The sequence below is a fragment of the Lolium perenne genome, chromosome 7 (assembly GCF_019359855.2).
Source record: "Lolium perenne isolate Kyuss_39 chromosome 7, Kyuss_2.0, whole genome shotgun sequence".
Classification (NCBI taxonomy): Eukaryota; Viridiplantae; Streptophyta; class Magnoliopsida; order Poales; family Poaceae; genus Lolium; species Lolium perenne.
Genome location: NC_067250.2, coordinates 323561254 through 323583475, shown reverse-complemented (window position 1 = coordinate 323583475; position 22222 = coordinate 323561254). Strand labels below are relative to the sequence as shown.

The 22222-nt window shown below is 44.5% G+C and overlaps 1 protein-coding gene across 1 annotated transcript; it reads left to right on the top strand.

Moving 5' to 3' along the window:
• Positions 1 to 311: 311 nt before the first annotated feature.
• LOC127314944 (uncharacterized) lies at positions 312 to 1042 on the top strand. The gene is made up of 3 exons (XM_051345487.2): positions 312 to 391; positions 490 to 693; positions 779 to 1042. Exons 2-3 carry the CDS (start codon positions 547 to 549, stop codon positions 989 to 991), a joined length of 360 nt encoding a protein of 119 aa, XP_051201447.2. The 5' UTR covers positions 312 to 391; positions 490 to 546; the 3' UTR covers positions 992 to 1042.
• The last annotated feature ends 21180 nt before the right edge of the window (positions 1043 to 22222 follow it).

Here is a 22222-nt window from a genome sequence, read left to right as displayed (position 1 = left end):
CCAGCCCTGTACCGCCGCGCTTCACCCCGTGAGCGAAGTAGTGGCTCGCAGAGAGACTCGAGCTTCCGTCGAGACCTGACCTCCGGGAAGTTCATTTCGTGGCGCGGCCGGCCAAACCTCCAAGCCGCAACGTCGTATGCGCGGGCAGCAGCCTCCTTCGTGTAGAAGGTGCCGAGCCACACACGCGTACCACCGGCGGTGATTTCAGCCGCGAAATGTCCCGCAGGCCGCAGGCGAACGCCGATGAAGCCCGTGTTGCTACGGCGACGAGGAGCCATCTCAGCGGCAGCTCAGCTCAGAGTCCAAGCTAGCCTACACTTGGGAAGACTTTGAGATAGCGCCTTACCCTGGCTTTACTTCCGCCGCCGACGCCGTGATCAAGAAGTTTTGGGTACGTAATGCATACTCTTTGGGTTTCGTTCATATGTAGTTGATAACCCCACCGTGATAACTCATGCCTCTCACACTTTCTGTTATGCTTGATTGCAGCGCAATTATAGGGTGGCGACTGAGCATAAGGAGAGGGCGGACGTGGTGCTCCGTAACATGTGTCGGAAGTTGACACGGCAGCAGTGGTACAACCAGAGGATCACGTGCATCGGCCACTTCTATGCTGAGCAGGGCGTAAGGTACACAAAGCCTGAGATTGTGCAGGGACTCGCCCCGGCTATGACGATAGATGACTTCATGTCGGTAAGTAATTGTCAATGCGATTCTATGTACCGCGGCTAACTTGCAACTATATTGTTTGTTCTTCAAATGAGTTTTGATTTTGCAGGTTGTACCACATTGGGCTGATAATAATAAGAGGGCCGCCTTCATGGAGTTGGTCAAGAATTGGGTCGGCGAAAACCCCGATTTCAAGGCCGTGAGCGACCGGAACAAGGCCAACCGTGGGAATCAGGGAACACACACTGCGGGGAGCAGCAGCACCGATCGCTATCGGGAGCGTCTGGTACATATAAAAATGGAACAAGCTGCATTTTTTTGATTTTCGATGATATGCATAACATTTGTTTTGTGATGCAGGGGAAGAAGCTCGGGAGGGAACTTGGTCAGATGGAAGCGTGGACGCACATGAAGCAGGTGACGCCCCGTCCGAACGAGCCTCGGCCCGCGCCTGAGATGTACTACGGCAAGGCCAAAGAGAACAAGGAAAGATACTGCGAGGAGTACGCCAAGCTCCATCCAGAGGTGGAGGACCCTATGACCGAGCCGGTCGACGAGGTGGCGATGATGTCGGCGGGGTCCGGCCAGCCGCATGGACGTCCCGCCCGCCTTGCCGGGGGTTTCAAGCCTCGAGGAACTTCACGCAGATCAAGGCTACCCTCCCCTCGGCAGCCTACGCTACCTCCTCGCGGACTACATGCCGTTCTCGGGTAGAGGTTGATGTAAGTCATCCACACTTTCATCCTCTGTTTTGACTCTTGTTCCTGAATGGCTATGTTGATGAGACGCATTATTTCTGAAATTGTAGACTCAGCTCGAGGAGGCCTATGCAGTAGCTTACGAGGAGTATCTCGAGAAGATTAAGGAGCATGACCTTGTGAAAGATGCCTATGTCCAGTGGACGAGCAACCAGATGGCGGTAAGTTTCAATCTCTATGGTTGCAAAACATCATAAGTCCCCATGTTTGAATCTGAGCTATCTCTCCCGTTTCTTGCAGAGTTTCACTCGGTTCATGATGACTGGAGTGCGAGAGGAACCACTCCCCAGCCACCTCATCCGGGGCCGACGCCAGTGTTCCCGTCCAAGGAGGAGTTCTATATCATGTACAAGCGTCAGCGTCAGTTGACCCCGGTAAGTTGCTAACTTGGCTAAGTTGCTAACTTGGTGTGACATGGCTAAGTTGCTAACTCCCTCCAACATGTAGGGATTGGGAGAATCCGGGAACGACACTCCTTGTGGTACGCCGATGCACCCCGGTCGCCATTCTCCTGGTGCTTCTGCCGAACCTCGGCATATTTCTGGTTCAGGTGGCTCTCGTCGTGGTTCTACCTCCCCGAGCACCGTCGAAATACAGCGGCCTCACTTCACCCACTCGGAGCTAGATCGTCTGTAGCTAGATCGTCACTCGGGTGGTGCACCACCATAGTTTCTACATTGTACTAGCACATGATGACACGCTCCATCTTTGTAGTGGATCCGGTGTATGTACCATGGTCTTGTATGCTATATTTGTGCTATTTGTGAGATTTGATGCTATATTTGTGAGATTTGGTGCTATACGGTGATATCTTTGTGCTATATGGTGCTATATATGTTACTGCATATTCAATCCTATAATATGTGCATTTTGTGCGATTTTCTGAGCAAATGAGGCCAAATTGGCAAAAATCGAAAAATCGGGCCTGGCTGTGCCGACGGTGTCACCGTCGGCACAGGCCCGTAGCTGTGCCAAATGGCAGGGTCTGTGCCGACGGTGACACCGTCGGCACAGCCAGGCCCAGTTTCGCGCGCGTTTCCAGTTCAAATAGGCACCGTTTTGCCGCCAGTTCTGGAAAAAAAAAGGAAAACTATGCCGACGGTTACACCGTCGGCACAGCTGGGGACGTTGACGGCGCCGTCGTGACGGCTGGTTGGCTCTGCCGACGATGAGGCGGCCGACGGCCACCGTCCAGCCGTCGGCGTACGACTGTGCCGACGGTGACTTTCTGTGCCGACGGTGCACGCGCAGACCCCGACGCCTGCTGTGCCGACGGGGAGACGCCGACGGTGACCGTCGGCAGAGCCTGTGCCGACGGTGAACGTTGTTGTGCCGACGGTGCGGGGCCGTCGGTGTAGCCGGTCGTCCCCGTAGTGAGAGGCGTACGCGACAGGCTTTGCCGCCTGATGAAAACTCTGTCTCTGTGTCGTTCCTTTCTGGCCACGTCTAGTTGGCCTGCATGAGCTGCGCCATGTTGACTGGTAGCGGTAGCCTGTTCGGTTGTTGTCCTTCTTGGCGCCGCTGCCAAACGTCTCAGAGTTGTGCTTCTTCTTTCTCATGGTGATGCGGCGGTACGTGCGGGTGAGAGCGGAGATGTTGGTGGTGTCGTTCCTTTCTGGCCACGTAAAATGGATGCTTAAATTGTTAGTTCACGATTTGCGTCAATTTAAATCATCCAAATCAAACCTAACGACACGCATGTTTTTTTTGGTTTGCATTGTTTTAAACATAAAAACATAATACACATAGAAAATAAAGAAAAATAAAAAATATAAAGTAAAAGGCGCATGTAACGCATGCGCCTACTCCTCGTCGTACCTGGCCAATGGACCATCCCATTGTGTCACGTGCCTGGCCCGGCTCGGCACGCCATGGCCCGTCCAGTCGTGGGCCATGTCGGGCCAGCACGGGGCCTGGCCTCCAGGCCCAAGCATGGCCCCAAGTTTTGTCGGGCTGGCACGCGGCCCTATTTGACACGTGTGGCCTACGTGCTTTTTTTCCTTGTGGTTGTTTCCTTAGACCCATCAAGAAATCCTGATAAAATAAGCCGAAATCGCAAGAAATCGGTGGTGGGGTGGTTGGGGATATTGTTTGAGGGTAGAGGTGCCATGTTTGAACCCCATCCAATACATTTTTGAGGAATATATCACTACATGCGGTATGTTTCACGTGCCCTCGCGGGCTGGGATGGGCCCGCCGCGGGCTTTTTCGCTAGGTATGCTCCTCGTTGTCGTTGGAGGTGGCAGCTACGGGGTCGAGTTCTCCAGCGCCCATTGTGGGCCCTCTTCCTCCATGAGACCTGGCGGCATGATATCGGTGGCATACCGTGGCAGCGGTGGCTTCACCGATCGGTCTACCTGCGACACGAGGACGTCGAGCCTCTCGATCTCCTCGTCGGTCATCGGTGGCGAGAAGTCAAACTTCCGGCCGTCCGCCATGGCCGCCTGCCAGTCCTGGAAGGATGCGGGCGACAAAGTCGTATCAGTCGTCCTTGGCCTCCTCGTTGTGGTAGGCCAGCGCGTCGTCGTCGTCCTCCTGTGGAGGCGCTGACGACTGCTGTGTTCGACGACGAGGCGGCGGTGGCCGCTCAAACGGGAAGTCTCGGTGGCCGAGGAAGCCCGCCACCCTCCTCGGATCCTCCTCGGTCTCGCACCAGCTGTGCGAGCTATTGGAGTCGACGACGAAGGCGGGATCGGCGCAGAGGTCGGGCGGTAGGTACCACCGCTTGCGCCGGATATCGGCGCTCCTCTCTGGCTCGCGCAGAGGCACGGGTGGGACGGGCACCCGGAGGTGCTAAGAAGTCAGCCGCCGCCAGATAGGTGCATGTCCCGCCAACGGTGGCACGACGTCTAGTTGGCGTGTGATACGTCCAAAACATATCTACTTTCCCGAACACTTTTGCTATTGTTTTGCCTCTAATTTGTCTATTTTGGATGCAACTAACACAGACTAACGCTGTTTTCAGCAGAATTGCCCTGGTGTCTCGTTTTTGTGTAGAAACTCAACTTTTGGGATTAATGCCGAAGGGCCTATTTTCCCAGAAAACCCACGGAGCCAGAAGACCAGAAGGAGGGGGGCCACGAGGCGCCAACCCCATAAGGCGGCGCGGTGGGCCCCTGGGCCGCGCCGCCCTATGGTGGCGACGCCTCGGGCGGCCCAGGTGCTCCCCTCTGGACTGCTTAAGGTCTTCGACCTAAAAACGCACGGGGGTTAGACGAAATCGCCAGAAGCCATCCAGAACACCGCCGCCATCGCGAAACTACGTCTCGGGACCAGAACTCCGTTCTGGCACTCCGCCGGGGCTTGGAATTGGAGATCATCGCCATCATCACCAGCGACGCCTCTCCATCGACCAGCCATGTTTCCCCCATCCATGTGTGAGTAATTCCCCCGTTGTAGGCTGAACGGGATAGTAGGGATTGGATGAGATTGGTCATGTAATAGCATAAGATTGTTAGGGCATAGTGCCTAGTGTCCGTAATTGGTACTTTGATGATATTGTTGTAACTTGTTATGCTTAATGCTTGTCACTAGGGCCCGAGTGCCATGATCTCAGATCTGAACATGTTATTGTTTTATGATGATATTCATTGTTTTATGATCTTACCTGCAAGTTATATACACATGTCGCTGTCCGGAACCCGAGGTCCCAAAGTGACAGAAATTGGGACAACCAGAGGGGAAGGCGGTGATGTGAGGATCACATGTGTTCACGGAGTGTTAATGCTTTGCTCCGGTGCTCTATTAAAAGGAGTACCTTAATTTTCAGTAGATTCCCTAGAGGTCCGGCTGCCACCGGCTAGTAGGACAAAAGATGTTGTGCAAGTTTCTCATTGCGAGCACGTACGACTAAATATGGAACACATGCCTATGGATTGTTTAGTACTTGATACTGTTTTATTACTATCTGCAAATGCCATACTTTGATTGTTACATGAGTTTCTCTCATCTATGCAACGCCCGTTCATCCATCCCTGTGCCTACAGTATTTTAATCCTGATGTTTACTATAATCACTACTGCTGTCTTTGTTACACTGCTGCTGATATTTCACTACTGCTACTGCTATAAAATTATTACTACTGATAAACTCTTGCGAGCAAGTCCGTTTCCAGGTGCAGCTGAATTGACAACTCCGCTGTTAAGGCTTACAAATATTCTTTGGCTCCCCTTGTGTCGAATCAATAAATTGGGTTTTACTTCCCGCGAAGACTGTTGCGATCCCCTATACTTGTGGGTCATCAGCGTACATGAGCTGCGCCATGTTGACTGGTAGCGGTAGCCTGTTCGGTTGTTTGTCCTTCTTGGCGCCGCTGCCGAACGCCTCAGAGTCGTGCTTCTTCTTCCCCATGGTGATGTGGCAGCACGTGTGGGTGAGAGCGGAGATGTTGGTGGTGTGGGCGATGGCAAGGACGATGACGGTCGCCTTTTATAGGCCGGGCGCGCGCGGGGCATGATATCATTGATGGCGGCGCAGAAGTCAAGTCGCCACCCGCCAATGCGTGTGCAGAAGAGGAAGCGGCGCTATTGATGGCGAAGGTTGCGGCGCAGACGCGGAAACGACGACCGCGGAAATGATGCGCTCGATATGTCCCTATGGCTCATTGCTAGGCAGGCCCGTGGGAGATGCGAGCGGTCATGCGGTGCGACCGCGTAGCGTCTGCCACGACGTATCCGAGACGCAAATATGCTTCGCGTTTCCGTCTTCGCGGACGGCCCGGTCACTATGCGTCGGGCCCTGGGCCTGGTTCCGGGCGCATTTTTTGAACGCGCGGTTGCAAGCGTTCGCTCCGCGTCCGTTTGCGTCCCTCCGTGTCCGTGTGCTTCGCCCCGTTGGAGATGCTCTTAGACAAAAGAAAGTGGATAGTACATGGCATCCCTCGGGAGATATTATTTTCCAGCCCCAAAACCTCATGCTGACACGTGTCCTTTTTGCTATCGGGTAGCAGAAAAATCCCTACTTTTACTTCAGTGTAGCAAAAATGGTTCGTCTACAAAACTAAAGAAATATACCAAGCTTGCTGGAGACCTCACCGTAAACACGCCGGACACCTCGCCAGAGACCTCGTAACAATTTTTTTACAATTGTAGCAAAAACAACTTCATTGGACACATCAGCGGCGGAGATCTCACCGAAGACATCACCACAGACCTCGCAGCAAAACTATTATATAATTGTAGCGAAACTGCAAAATAATTGTAGTAAAAAATCCTATGTTGCAAATCCATGGAACATACGATAGCGAAAATCTCCAGAACACGGTCCCCGCATGTAGCAACACAGAACACCATCGGAAGCAACCATGAGCACCTTTGGTACCATCGTTGTGTGTCATTTGCAGCACCTCTGCCACGCCATCAACTAATGTAGCATTATCGGCGACCTATAGTAGCATCTCCGTGAACCTACGGTAGCACCGCCGCTTTTCGCATGCAGCATCATGGAGTTCAACATCAATGAGACTAGGCTACTAGGTGTTCTGCACACGACTCTCATGGCCACCGTGTCCTTCTAGGCGGCGTATTTCTTGGAGTCACGCACAACGGATGTAGGTAGAGGGGTCAGGGGAGCCGGCAACTGTACGCAGGGTACGCGGAGCTCGAAGTCAGCACCGGCGCGAGGACGCGGTGTCGCGGATGAAGGAGGAGGAGGTCAAGGGAGGCGGCGGTAGCACGAAGGAGTGGTGATACTCGATGTGGCGGCCGACGAGGAGGCGGGCGCGACGAGGGCGGAAGGGAGCGCCGCAGAAACACCACTATATATGACCCCCGAGGGTCGTGACGGTGCTCGTCGTAACGCATACTTCACATTGTCGGGGAACCGCAAGAGGGAGGTATGATGAGCATAGCAACAAGTTTTCCCTCAGTAAGAAACCAAGGTTTAATCGACCAGTAGGAGAAAGGCGTGGCTTCTGAAGGTGTTGGTAGCTGACCAGTGGCAGGGCGTACTACCGGCGTAAACAACAACGTGAAACTTGCACACAACACAACCAATTAAAATAATTTTCCCCAACTTACAGTGAGGTTGTCAATCTCACCGGTTTTGCCGAACACAAAGGATTAAACGTATCGAGTGAAAAGAGATGTTTGTAGTAATTAAAGAGAACAATATTTGCAGTAAGTAAACAGAGCAGGATTGCAGTGGATAAATTTATCAGTGTAAAGGGAAAGGACCGGAGTCCACGGTTCACTAAAGGTGTCTCTCCATAAAGATAAATAACATGTTGGGTGAATAAATTATAGCTGGCATTTGACAGAATACCGACCATACATGACAAGATGATTACTATGAGATTCGTTTGGGCATTTGATACGTCGCAAACGTATTTATAATTTTTTATGCTCCATCATTTTTTTATACCAATTTCAATAGGTTTTGTTTACACTTCGTGGCACTTTTATGCATTTTTTGGAACTAACCTATTGATAAGATGCCACAATGCCAGCTCCCTGTTTTCTGTTCTTTTGTATTTCAAAAAAGTTGTACATGAAATATTCTCGAAATTGGACGAAATAAAAGCCGAAGTTGCTATTTTACTGAAACGAAGACGGAGTCCAGAGGAGAGACGGAGGGGGGGCACAGGGGGGCTAGACCATGCCTAGGCGTGGCCTGGCCCTGGCTCGCGCCTAGGGGTGGTCTGGGGCCACCAGGCCTGCACCGACCTCACCCTTCCGCCTATAAATTCCCTTTGACGCGAAAACCTTGAAAAACCCGAGCCCCCGTCCATGAAAAGTTCCATCGCCGCCGCCATCGTCCAGACAAGTTTTGGGGGTCAGAAGTTCCTGTTCTGGCACCCTGCCGGGACGGGGATTGACCCAGGAGCCATCTCCATCGACTCCACCACCTCCACTTCGACTCCATGATGGTTCGTGAGTAGTTCCCCCTAGACTACGGGTTCTCGGTTGTAGCTAGTTGGTATTCTCTCTTCCATGTACTTCAATACAATGATCTCATGAGCTGCCTTACATGATTGAGATGCATATGAAGTAATCGGTGTTGTATTTGTTGGGATCCGATAAATTCACTACAAGAAAAGTTGCCATAGCCGACGAAGTTGAAGTCACGCCATGGTTGCTGCTGCACCATGGCCGACGAGTTTTGGTCTCTCCGTGGTGCATGTTAAAACTTTTTTTTTCTCATTTTTGAGGCCACCTAGCCCGACAAAAAACGTCCAAAACGTCGCGTATGGTGGCCCGGGACGTGGTGCATCATGAATTCTCGTGCCGCCTCTATGTACAATCATGCTTATTTCTTGGAGTTATTTTTGGCACCTGATATTTGGTCACTTGCCTTTTTCTTTCGATCTCGTGCCGCCTCTGAAACATTGATACCGCTGCTACTAAATGGGACCCGCATGTCATCCTCTATCTACAATCAAGTTTCTTTTCTTGGATTATTCTTGGATTATCACAACATCTCTTCCCTTCAACGGCCCAATTAAGCGAAATCACATATGGGCTGGTGATGTCTACGCACGCTTCTATTCCTGTAGACAGTGTTGGGCCTCCAAGAGCAGATGTTTGTAGAACAGCAGCAAGTTTCCCTTAAGTAAATCACCCAAGGTTTATCGAACTCAGGGAGGTAGAGGTCAAAGATATCCCTCTCAAGCAACCCTGCAATTAAGATACAAGAAGTCTCTTATGTCTCCAACACACCTAATACACTTGTCAGATGTATAGGTGCACTAGTTCGGCGAAGAGATAGTGAAATACAAGTAATATGGATGATTGTAAGTAGTAACTGTAATCTGAAATAAAAATGGCAGCCAGCAAACATGTAGCAGGACTTGTTGGAAATGGTGTTTCAATGCTTAGAAACAAGGCCTAGGGATCATACTTCCACTAGTGGACACTCTCAACAATGATCACATAACTGAATAAATAAATGCTACTCTCTAACACTCTCTTGTTGGATAACAAACACCATTCATTGTGTAGGGCTACAAAAGCACACATCAAGCCGGAGTAAACAAGCTCCACAACTTCATAAAGGAATCACACACGATGCGCACACTGTCACCATCACACCGTGGAGAGTGAATCCGGAGTTCATATTAAAGTAACCTCTAGAGTGCATAATAGACCGTTGCAATTTAGACCGAGTACTGACATAGCATACACACTGTCACCAATAGCTATGAAAGGGGGAATAGATCACATAAATACTATCATAGTGATAGTTAACTTCATAATCTACAAGAGATTACAATCATAACCTACGCCAAGTACTACATGATGCACACACTGTCAACTTTACATCATGGAGGAGGAATAGACTACTTTAATAACATCACTAGAGTAGCACATAGATGAAGAGTGATACAAAGCTCATGATCACATAAAGATAACACCATGGGAGAGAGAGATGAACCACATAGCTACCGGTAGAGCCCTCAGCCTCGGGGGAGAACTACTCCCTCCTCATCATGGGAGACAACAACGGCGATGAAGATGGCGGTGGTGTCGATGGAGATGACTCCGGGGGCAATTCCCCGTCCCGGCGGCGTGCCGGAACAGAGACTTCTGTCCCCCAAACTTGGCTTCGCGATGGCGGCGGCTACGTAACTTTTCGTGGAATATGAATGATATATATAGGGTTTTCGCATCTGGGAGAATATATAGGCGGAAGGGCGGCCTCGGAGGGGCCCTAGGGTGCCCTCCCCACCTGGTGGCGTGGCCAGGGGTGGGCCCACGCCCCCCTATGGTGTGGGGTCCCCTTGGCCCCCCTCTGGCTCTTCTCTGGCTCTCTGGGTCCGTCTCGGCAAAATATCGACTTCTGTCTTCGTGGGGTCCAATTCCGAGAATATTTCCTGTGTAGAATTTCTGAAACCAAAAACAGCAGAAAACAGGAACTGGCGCTTCGGCATCTTGTTAATAGGTTAGTCCCGGAAAATGCATAAAAATGATATAAAGTATAAATAAAACATGTAGGTATTGTCATAAAACTAGCATGGAACATAAGAAATTATAGATACGTTGGAGACGTATCAAGCATCCCCAAGCTTAGTTCCTACTCGCCCTCGAGTAGGTAAACGATAAAAAGAATAATTTCTGAAGTGACATGCTACCAACATAATCTTGATCAATACTATTGTAAAGCATATGAGATGAATGAAGTGACTCAAAGAAATGGTCTATAGTTTGCTAACAAATAGGTAATGACTAAACAACTGAATCATATAGCAAAAACTTTTCATGAATAGTACTTTCAAGACAAGCATCAAAAAGTCTTGTATAAGAGTTAACTCATAAAGCAATAGATTCTTAGTGAGAGGTTTTGAAGCAACACAAAGGAAGATCTAAGTTTCAGCAATTGCTTTCAACTTTTAACATGTATATCTCATGGATAATTGTCAACACAAAGTAATATGATGAGTGCAATAAGTAAGCATGTAAGAATCAATGCACACAGTTGACACAAGTGTTTGCTTCTAAAATAGAAACAAGTAGGTAAATGATACGTCTCAAACGTATCTATAATTTCTTATGTTCCATGCTACTTTTATGATGATACTCACATGTTTTATACACATTATATGTCATTATTATGCATTTTCCGGCACTAACCTATTAACGAGATGCCGAAGAGCCGATTCTTTGTTTCTGCTGTTTTTGGTTTCAGAAATCCTAGTAAGGAAATATTCTCGGAATTGGACGAAATCAACGCCCAGGGTCCTATTTTTGGACGAAGCTTCCAGAACACCTGAGGGGAAAGGAAGTGGGGCCACGAGGTGGCCACACCACCCGGCGGCGCGGCCCAGGCCCTGGCCGCGCCGGCCTGTGGTGTGGGCCCCTCGGGCACCCCCTGACCTATCTCCTCCGCCTACTTAAAGCCTTCATCGAGAAACCCCCAGTACCGAGAGCCACGATACGAGAAAACATACTGAGACGCCGCCACCGCCAATCCCATCTCGGGGGATTGTGGAGATCACCTCCGGCACCCTGCCGGAGAGGGGAATCATCTCCCGGAGGACTCTACACCGCCATGGTCGCCTCCGGATTGATGTGTGAGTAGTTCACCCCTGGACTATGGGTCCATAGCAGTAGCTAGATGGTTGTCTTCTCCCCATTGTACTTCATTGTCTGATCTTGTGAGCTGCCTATCATGATCAAGATCATCTATCTGTAATGCTACATGTGTGTTTGTTGGGATCCGATGAATAGAGAATACTATGTTATGTTGATTATCAATCTATCTATGTGTTGTTTATGATCTTGCATGCTCTCCGTTGCTAGTAGAGGCTCTGGCCAAGTCATTGCTTGTAACTCCAAGAGGGAGTATTTATGCTCGATAGTGGGTTCATGTCTCCGTGAATGCAGGAGTGTGACAGTAACCTCTAAGATTATGGATGTGCTGTTGCCACTAGGGATAAAACATTGATGCTATGTTCGAGGATATAGTTATTGATTACATTACGCACCATACTTAATGCAATTGTCTGTTGTTTACAACTTAATACCGGAAGGGGTTCGGATGATAACCTGAAAGTGGACTTTTTAGGCATAGATGCATGCTGGATAGCGGTCTATGTACTTTGTCGTAATGCCCAATTAAATCTCACAATACTCATCATGTCATGTATGTGCATTGTCATGCCCTCTCTATTTGTCAATTGCCCAACTGTAATTTGTTTACCCAATATGCTATTTCTTATGGGAGAGACACCTCTAGTGAACTGTGGACCCCGGTCCATTCTTTTACATCGAATACAATCTACTGCAATATTGTTTCTACTGTTCTCTGCAAACAATCATCATCCACACTATACATTTAATCCTTTGTTACAGCAAGCCGGTGAGATTGACAACCTCGCTGTTTCGTTGGGGCAAAGTACTTTGGTTGTGTTGTGCAGGTTCCACGTTGGCGCCGGAATCTCTGGTGTTGCGCCGCACTACATCTCGCCGCCATCAACCTTCAACGTGCTTCTTGGCTCCTACTGGTTCGATAACCTTGGTTTCTTACTGAGGGAAAACTTGCTACTGTGTGCAACATACCTTCCTCTTGGGGTTCCCAACGAACGTGTGTGTTACACGCCATCAAGCTCTTTTTCTGGCGCCGTTGCCGGGGAGATCAAGACACGCTGCAAGGGGAGTCTCCACAATCCAATCTCTTTACTTTGTTTTTGTCTTGCTTTATTTTATTTACTACTTTGTTTGCTGCATTATATCAAAACACAAAAAAATTAGTTGCTAGTTTTACTTTATTTACTATCTTGTTTTCTATATCAAAAACACAAAAAAAATTAGTTACTTACATTTACTTTATCTAGTTTACTTTATTTACTGTTGCTAAAATGGCTACTCCTGAAAATACTAAGTTGTGTGACTTTACAACCACAAATAATAATGATTTTTTATGCACACCTATTGCTCCACCCGCTACTACAGCGGAATTCATTGAAATTAAACCTGCTTTACTAAATCTTGTTATGCGAGAGCAATTTTCTGGTGTTAGTTCTGATGATGCTGCTGCCCATCTCAATAATTTTGTTGAACTTTGTGAAATGCAAAAGTATAAAGATGTAGATGGTGACATAATAAAATTAAAATTGTTCCCTTTCTCATTAAGAGGAAGAGCTAAAGATTGGTTGCTATCTCTGCCTAAGAATAGTATTGATTCATGGACTAAATGCAAGGATGCTTTTATTAGTAGATATTATCCCCCTGCTAAAATTATATCTTTGAGGAGTAGCATAATGAATTTTAAACAATTAGATACTGAGCATGTTGCACAAGCATGGGAAAGAATGAAATCTTTGGTTAAAAATTGCCCAACCCATGGACTGACTACTTGGATGATCATCCAAACCTTTTATGCAGGACTGAATTTTTCTTCGCGGAACCTATTGGATTCAGCTGCTGGAGGTACCTTTATGTCCATCACTCTTGGTGAAGCAACAAAGCTTCTTGATAATATGATGATTAATTACTCTGAATGGCACACGGAAAGAGCTCCACAAGGTAAGAAGGTAAATTCTGTCGAAGAAACCTCTTCCTTGAGTGATAAGATTGATGCTATTATGTCTATGCTTGTGAGTAGTAGGACGAATATTGATCCTAATAATGTTCTGTTAGCTTCATTGGTTGCTCAAAAAGAACATGTTGATGTGAATTTCATTAAAAATAACAATTATAATAATTCTAGGCCATATCCTGCTAATGGTAACTCTTATGATAGATATGCTTCACCTAATGAGGAAAAGATGTTAGAAATTGAAAGATCAACCAAGAACTTTATGCAACCACAATATGAGCAAAATAAATTGTTTACTAAAACTATGAATGAGCAATCTACCTTGTTGAAGAATACAGGAAATCAACTTGAAAATCTGAATATGGAGATCTCTGGGCTGCAAACTAAACTTGCAAATGCTGAAACCCGAATCTCATACATGTCTGCGTCACAATCCTCTTTAATTAATAAAATGGCTGCTAAACCTGAGGATATAGATAGTAAAATTGTTACTACAGCAAATGCCATCCAAGTTAGAATTAATGAGAATATAAGATTAATGGCTGAATTGCATGCTAGGTGGGAAAGAGAAGAAAATGAAAAACTAGCTAAAGAGAATAATGTAGCTAAAGTTTGGATTATTACTACCACTAGCAATGCTAATGCTACACATGTTGCTGCACCTCCTACTAATAATGGTAAAATAATTGGTGTTAGCAATGTTTCTACTCCTAATGCAAAGCGCGAAAAACTGCCTGAAACTGCTAAAGCTACTTTGAAAGCGCACCTTTGTGATAAAACTGCTGAAATTTTTTCCAACATTGGGGACAATGATCCCATTGCTTTAGATCATAATGGTTTGGATTTTGATGATTGTCATATCTCTGAAGTTATAAAGTTCTTACAAAAACTTGCTAAAAGTCCTAATGCTAGTGCTATAAATTTGGCTTTCACGAAACACATTACAAATGCTCTCATAAAAGCTAGAGAAGAGAAACTAGAACGCGAAACTTCTATTCCTAGGAAGCTAGAGGATGGTTGGGAACCCATCATTAAGATGAAGGTCAAGGACTTTGGTTGTAATGCTTTATGTGATCTTGGTGCAAGTATTTCTGTTATGCCTAAGAAAATCTATAATATGCTTGATTTGCCACCATTGAAAAATTGTTATTTGGATGTTAATCTTGCTGATAACTCTATAAAGAAACCTTTGGGGAAAGTTGATAATGTTCGTATTGTGGTTAAAAATAACCTTGTCCCCGTTGATTTTGTTGTCTTGGATATTGAATGCAATGCATCTTGTCCCATTATATTGGGAAGACCTTTTCTTCGAACTGTTGGTGCTACCATTGATATGAAGGAAGGTAATATTAAATATCAATTTCCTCTCAAGAAAGGTATGGAACACTTCCCTAGAAAGAGAATGAAGTTACCTTTTGATTCTATTATTAGAACAAATTATGATGTTGATGCTTCATCTCTTGATAATACTTGATACACACTTTCTGCGCCTAGCTGAAAGGCGTTAAAGAAAAGCGCTTATGGGAGACAACCCATGTTTTTACTACAGTAATTTTGTTTTATATTTGAGTCTTGGAAGTTGTTTACTACTGTAGCAACCTCTCCTTATCTTAGTTTTATTGCATTGTTGTGCCAAGTAAAGTCTCTAATAAAAGTATGATACTAGATTTGGATTACTGCGCAGAAACAGTTTTCTTTGCTGTCACGAATCTGGGGCTAATTCTCTGTAGGAAACTCATAAAATTATGCCAATTTACGTGAGTGATCCTCAGATATGTACGCAACTTTCATTAGTTTAAGTTTTTTCATTTGAGCAAGTCTGGTGCCTGTTAGAAATTCTTCTTTACGAACTGTTCTGTTTTGACAGATTCTGCCTTTTATTTTGCATTGCCTGTTTTGTCATGCTTGTTGGATTTCTTTATTCCATTGACTTTCAGTAGCTTTGTGCAATGTCCAGAAGTATAAAGAATGATTGTGTCACCTCTGAATATGTGAATCTTAATTGTGCACTAACCCTCTAATGAGTTGCTTTAAGTTTGGTGTGGAGGAAGTTTTCAAGGATCAAGAGAGGAGGATGATATACACCATGATCAAGGAGAGTGAAAGCTCTAAGCTTGGGGATGCCCCGGTGGTTCACCCCAGCATATATCAAGAAGACTCAAGCGTCTAAGCTTGGGGATGCCCAAGGCATCCCCTTCTTCATCGACAACATTATCAGGTTCCTCCCCTGAAACTATATTTTTATTCCGTCACATCTTATGTACTTTGCTTGGAGCGTCTGTTTGTTTTTGTTTTTGTTTTTGTTTTGTTTGAATAAGATGGATCCTAGCATTCATTGTATGGGAGAGAGAGACGCTCCGCTGTAGCATATGGACAAGTATGTCCTTAGCTTTACTCATAGTATTCATGGCGAAAGTTTCTTCTTCGTTAAATTGTTATATGGTTGGAATTGGAAAATGATATATGTGGTAATTGGTATAACACCTTGAATAATGTGATACTTGGCAATTGTTGTGCTCATGTTTAAGCTCTTGCATCATATACTTTGCACCTATTAATGAAGAAATACATAGAGCATGCTAAAATCTGATTTGCATGTTTGGTTTCTCTAAGGTCTAGATAATTTCTAGTATTGAGTTTGAACAACAAGGAAGACGGTATAGAGTCTTATAATGTTTACAATATGTCTTTTATGTGAGTTTTGCTGTACCGGTTCATCCTTGTGTTTGTTTCAAATAACCTTGCTAGCCTAAACCTTGTATCGAGAGGGAATACTTCTCATGCATCCAAAATCCTTGAGCCAACCACTATGCCATTTGTGTCCACCATACCTACCTACCACATGGTATTTCTCCGCCATTCCAAAGTATATTGCTTGAGTGCTACCTTTAAAATTTCCATTCTTCACCTTTACAATATATAGCTCATGGGACAAATAGCTTAAAAACTATTGTGGTATTGAATATGTACTTATGCACTTTATCTCTTATTAAGTTGCTTGTTGTGCGATAACCATGTTTCTGGGGACGCCATCAACTATTTCTTTGTTGAATATCATGTGAGTTGCTATGCATGTCCGTCTTGTCTGAAGTAAGAGAGATCTACCACCTTATGGTTAAGCATGCATATTGTTAGAGAAGAACATTGGGCCGCTAACTAAAGCCATGATTCATGGTGGAAGTTTCAGTTTTGGACATATATCCTCAATCTCTTATGAGAACATTAACTGTTGCCACATGCTTATGCATAAAAGAGGAGTCCATTATCTGTTGTCTATGTTGTCCCGGTATGGATGTCTAAGTTGAGAATAATCAAAAGCGAGAAATCCAATGCGAGCTTTCTCCTTAGACCTTTGTACAGGCGGCATAGAGGTACCCCATTGTGACACTTGGTTAAAACATGTGTATTGCAATGATCCGGTAGTCCAAGCTAATTAGGACAAGGTGCGGGCACTATTAGTATACTATGCATGAGGCTTGCAACTTGTAGGATATAACTTACATAACGCATATGCTTTATTACTACCGTTGACAAAATTGTTTCTTGTTTTCAAAATAAAAGCTCTAGCACAAATATAGCAATCGATGCTTTCCTCTTTGAAGGACCTTTCTTTTACTTTTATTGTTGAGTCAGTTCACCTATTTCTCTCCGTCTTAAGAAGCAAATACTTGTGTGAACTGTGCATTGATTCCTACATACTTGCATATTGCACTTGTTATATTACTCTATGTTGACAATATCCATGAGATATACATGTTACAAGTTGAAAGCCACCGCTGAAACTTTATCTTCCTTTGTGTTGCTTCAATACCTTTACTTTGAATTATTGCTTTATGAGTTAACTCTTATGCAAGACTTATTGATGCTTGTCTTTAAGTACTATTCATGAAAAGTCTTTGCTTTATGATTCAGTTGTTTACTCATGTCATTTACCATTGTTTTGATCGCTGCATTCATTACATGTGCTTACAATAGTATGATCAAGATTATGTTGGTAGCATTGTCACTTAAGAAATTATCTTTGTTATCGTTTACCTACTCGGGACGAGTAGGAACTAAGCTTGGGGATGCTTGATACGTCTCAAACGTATCTATAATTTCTTATGTTCCATGCTACTTTTATGATGATACTCACATGTTTTATACACATTATATGTCATTATTATGCATTTTCCGGCACTAACCTATTAACGAGATGCCGAAGAGCCAGTTGCTGTTTTCTGCTGTTTTTGGTTTCAGAAATCCTAGTAAGGAAATATTCTCGGAATTGGACGAAATCAACGCCCAGGGTCCTATTTTTGGACGAAGCTTCCAGAACACCTGAGGGGAAAGGAAGTGGGGCCACGAGGTGGCCACACCACCAGGCGGCGCGGCCCAGGCCCTGGCCGCGCCGGCCTGTGGTGTGGGCCCCTCGGGCACCCCCCTGACCTATCTCCTCCGCCTACTTAAAGCCTTCGTCGAGAAACCCCCAGTACCGAGAGCCACAATACGAGAAAACATACTGAGACGCCGCCACCGCCAATCCCATCTCGGGGGATTCTGGAGATCACCTCCGGCACCCTGCCGGAGAGGGGAATCATCTCCCGGAGGACTCTACACCGCCATGGTCGCCTCCGGATTGATGTGTGAGTAGTTCACCCCTGGACTATGGGTCCATAGCAGTAGCTAGATGGTTGTCTTCTCCCCATTGTACTTCATTGTCTGATCTTGTGAGCTGCCTATCATGATCAAGATCATCTATCTGTAATGCTACATGTGTGTTTGTTGGGATCCGATGAATAGAGAATACTATGTTATGTTGATTATCAATCTATCTATGTGTTGTTTATGATCTTGCATGCTCTCCGTTGCTAGTAGAGGCTCTGGCCAAGTCATTGCTTGTAACTCCAAGAGGGAGTATTTATGCTCGATAGTGGGTTCATGTCTCCGTGAATCTGGGGGAGTGACAGCAACCTCTAAGATTATGGATGTGCTGTTGCCACTAGGGATAAAACATTGATGCTATGTTCGAGGATATAGTTATTGATTACATTACGCACCATACTTAATGCAATTGTCTGTTGTTTACAACTTAATACCGGAAGGGGTTCGGATGATAACCTGAAAGTGGACTTTTTAGGCATAGATGCATGCTGGATAGCGGTCTATGTACTTTGTCGTAATGCCTAATTAAATCTCACAATACTCATCATGTCATGTATGTGCATTGTCATGCCCTCTCTATTTGTCAATTGCCCAACTGTAATTTGTTTACCCAATATGCTATTTCTTATGGGAGAGACACCTCTAGTGAACTGTGGACCCCGGTCCATTCTTTTACATCGAATACAATCTACTGCAATACTGTTTCTACTGTTCTCTGCAAACAATCATCATCCACACTATACATTTAATCCTTTGTTACAGCAAGCCGGTGAGATTGACAACCTCGCTGTTTCGTTGGGGCAAAGTACTTTGGTTGTGTTGTGCAGGTTCCACGTTGGCGCCGGAATCTCTGGTGTTGCGCCGCACTACATCTCGCCGCCATCAACCTTCAACGTGCTTCTTGGCTCCTACTGGTTCGATAACCTTGGTTTCTTACTGAGGGAAAACTTGCTACTGTGTGCAACATACCTTCCTCTTGGGGTTCCCAACGAACGTGTGTGTTACACGCCATCAGTAAACTGACTCAACATAAAATAAAAGAAAGACCCTTCGCAGAGGGAAGCAGGGATTAAATCATGTGCTAGAGCTTTTCAAGTTTTGAAATCATATAGAGAGCATAAAAGTAAAGTTTTGAGAGGTGTTTGTTGTTGTCAACGAATGGTAGTGGGCACTCTAACCCTCTTGTCAAACAGACTTTGAAAGAGCGGCTCCCATGAAGGACGTTATCTCTACCAGCAAGGTAGATCATCCCTCTTCTCTTTTGTTTACACATGTATTTTAGTTCTATTTATAGATGACACTCCTCCCAACCTTTTGCTTTCACAAGCCATGGCTAACCGAATCCTCGGATGCCTTCCAACATTTCACATACCATGGAGGAGTGTCTATTGCAAAATTAAGTTGCTTACTGATAAATCAGGGCAAAACATGTGAAGAGAATTATTAATGAAAGTTAATTAATTGGGGCTGGGAACCCCGTTGCCAGCTCTTTTTGCAAAATTATTGGATAAGCGGATGTGCCGCTAGTCCATTGGTGAAAGTCTGCCCAACAAGATTGAAAGATAAAACACCAATACTTCCTCATGAGCTATAAAACATTGACACAAATAAGGAGTAATAAAGTTTTGAATTGTTTAAAGGTAGCACATGAAGTATTTACTTGGAATGGCAGAAAATACATCATAGTAGGTAGTTATGGTGGACACAAATGGCATAGGTTTTGGCTCAAGGTTTTGGATGCACGAGAAGCATTCCCTCTCAGTACAAGGCTTTGGCTAGCAAGGTTGTTTGAAGCAAACACAAGTATAAACCGGTACAGCAAACTTACATAAGAACATATTGCAAGCATTATAAGACTCTACACTGTCTTCCTTGTTGCTCAAACACTTTTACCAGAAAATATCTAGACCTTAGAGAGACCAATCATGCAAACCAAATTTCAACAAGCTCTACGGTAGTTCTCCACTAATAGGTTTAAACTACACGATGCAAGAGCTTAAACATGATCTACTTGAGAGCTCAAAACAATTGCCAAGTATCAAATTATTCAAGACAATATACCAACTACCACATGAAGCATTTTCTGTTTCCAACCAAATAGCAAGAAACTCTCAAAACAAATATAAGTGAAGTAAGAGAGTACTTTCTATAAAATAACTAATAGCTCTGAACAAGAGATACATGAAAACCAAGAGCTAGAAGCTACATAGTGCGAAAACTGAATACCCAACAAATATAAGTGAAGAATAGGAGTATTCAAATGAAAAAGCGGAGCGTGTCTCTCTCCCCAACAAGATAGATAGGATCCAATTTATTCAAAGAACTAAGATAACAAAACGAAAATAAAAGCACACAGACGCTCCAAGTAAAGCACATAAGATGTGACGGAATTAAAATATAGTTTCACTAGAGGTGACCTGATAAGTTATTGATGAAGAAGGGGATGCCTTGGGCATCCCCAAGCTTAGACGCTTGATTCTTCTTGAAATATGCATGGATGAACCACGGGGGCATCCCCAAGCTTAGACTTTTCACTCTTCTTGATCATATTATATCATCCTCCTCTCTTTATCCTTGAAAACTTCCTTCACACCAAACTCAAAGCAATCTCATTAGAGGGTTAGTGCATAATCAAAAGTTCACATGTTCAGCAAGGACACAATCATTCCCAACACTTCTGGACATTACCCAAGGTTACTAAAATTTAATGGAGCAAAGAAACCCACTCAAACTCAGTAAAAGAGGCAATGTGAAATAAAAGACAGAATCTGTCAAAACAGAACAGTCCGTAAAGACGAATTTTTTCGAGGCACTTAACATGCTCAGATGGAAAATCTCCAGTTGAATGAAAGTTGCGTACATATCTGAGGATTACTCATGAATTTTTTCAAGATTTTATGATTTTTCTACAGAGAGAACAGCTCAAATTCGTGACAGCTAAAAATCTGTTCCTGCGCAGAAATCCAAATCTAGTATCAACTTTCTATTAAAGACTTTACTTGGCACAAAAACGAAATAAACATGATAAGGAGAGGTTGCTACAGTAGTAACAACTTCCAAGACACAACAAGACAGTAGCAAAATAAAAACATGGGTTATCTCCCAAGAAGTGCTTTCTTTATAGCCATTAAGATGGGCTCAGTAATTTTAATGATGCTCTCGCAAGAAATAAGAGTTGAAGCAAAAGAGAGCATCAAAAGCAAATAAGAAACACTTTTAAGTCTAACCCACTTCCTATGAAAAGGAATCTTGTAGATAAACAAGTCATGTAAGCATAATGCAATAAGCATAGGAAAACAAGACAAGCGCAACTTCAAGATTTTCAGCAAAAAGAGAGGTGTTTTAGTAACATGAAAATCCCTGCAACCATATTGTTCTCTCTCATAAAGATTTTCAGTAGCATCATGAACAAACTCAACAATATAACTATCACATGAAACATTCTTATCATGAGCTACATGCATAAAAGTATTACTCTCCACATAAGCATACTCATTACTATTGATTGTAGTGGGAGCAAATTCAATAAAATAGCTATCATTATTATTCTCATCACCATAATCATCATATATAGGAGGCATATTGTAATCATAATTAATTTTCTCCTCAATAGTAGGTGGACTGAAAATATGATAGTCATCATTGTAATCATCATATATAGGAGGTAAAGTATCATCAAAGTAAATTTTCTCCTCCATGATTGGGGGACTAAAAATATCATGCTCATCAAAACCAGCTTTCCCAAGCTTAGAATTTTCCATAGCATTAGCAACAATGGTGTTCAAAGCATTCATACTAATAACATTGCCATTAGCATGCATATAAAGTTCCATAGGTTTTTTAATTTTCTCTTCAAACACCTCATGTCCTAACTCAAGATAAATACTATAAAGATCTCTAATATTTTTGTTGTTTTCCATTAAGCCTAATTAGTGAAATAAAAACAAGAAACAAAAAAAATAAATTGCAGGATCTAAAGGAAATAGCTACAAGCACTCACACACCGGCAATAGTGCTAGGAAATAGCTTAGTAGTCGGAAGATGTGAATACCTTTTACCTTACCTCCCCGGCAACGGCGCCAGAAAATAGCTTGATGTCTACGCACGCTTCTATTCCTGTAGACAGTGTTGGGCCTCCAAGAGCAGAGGTTTGTAGAACAACAACAAGTTTCCCTTAA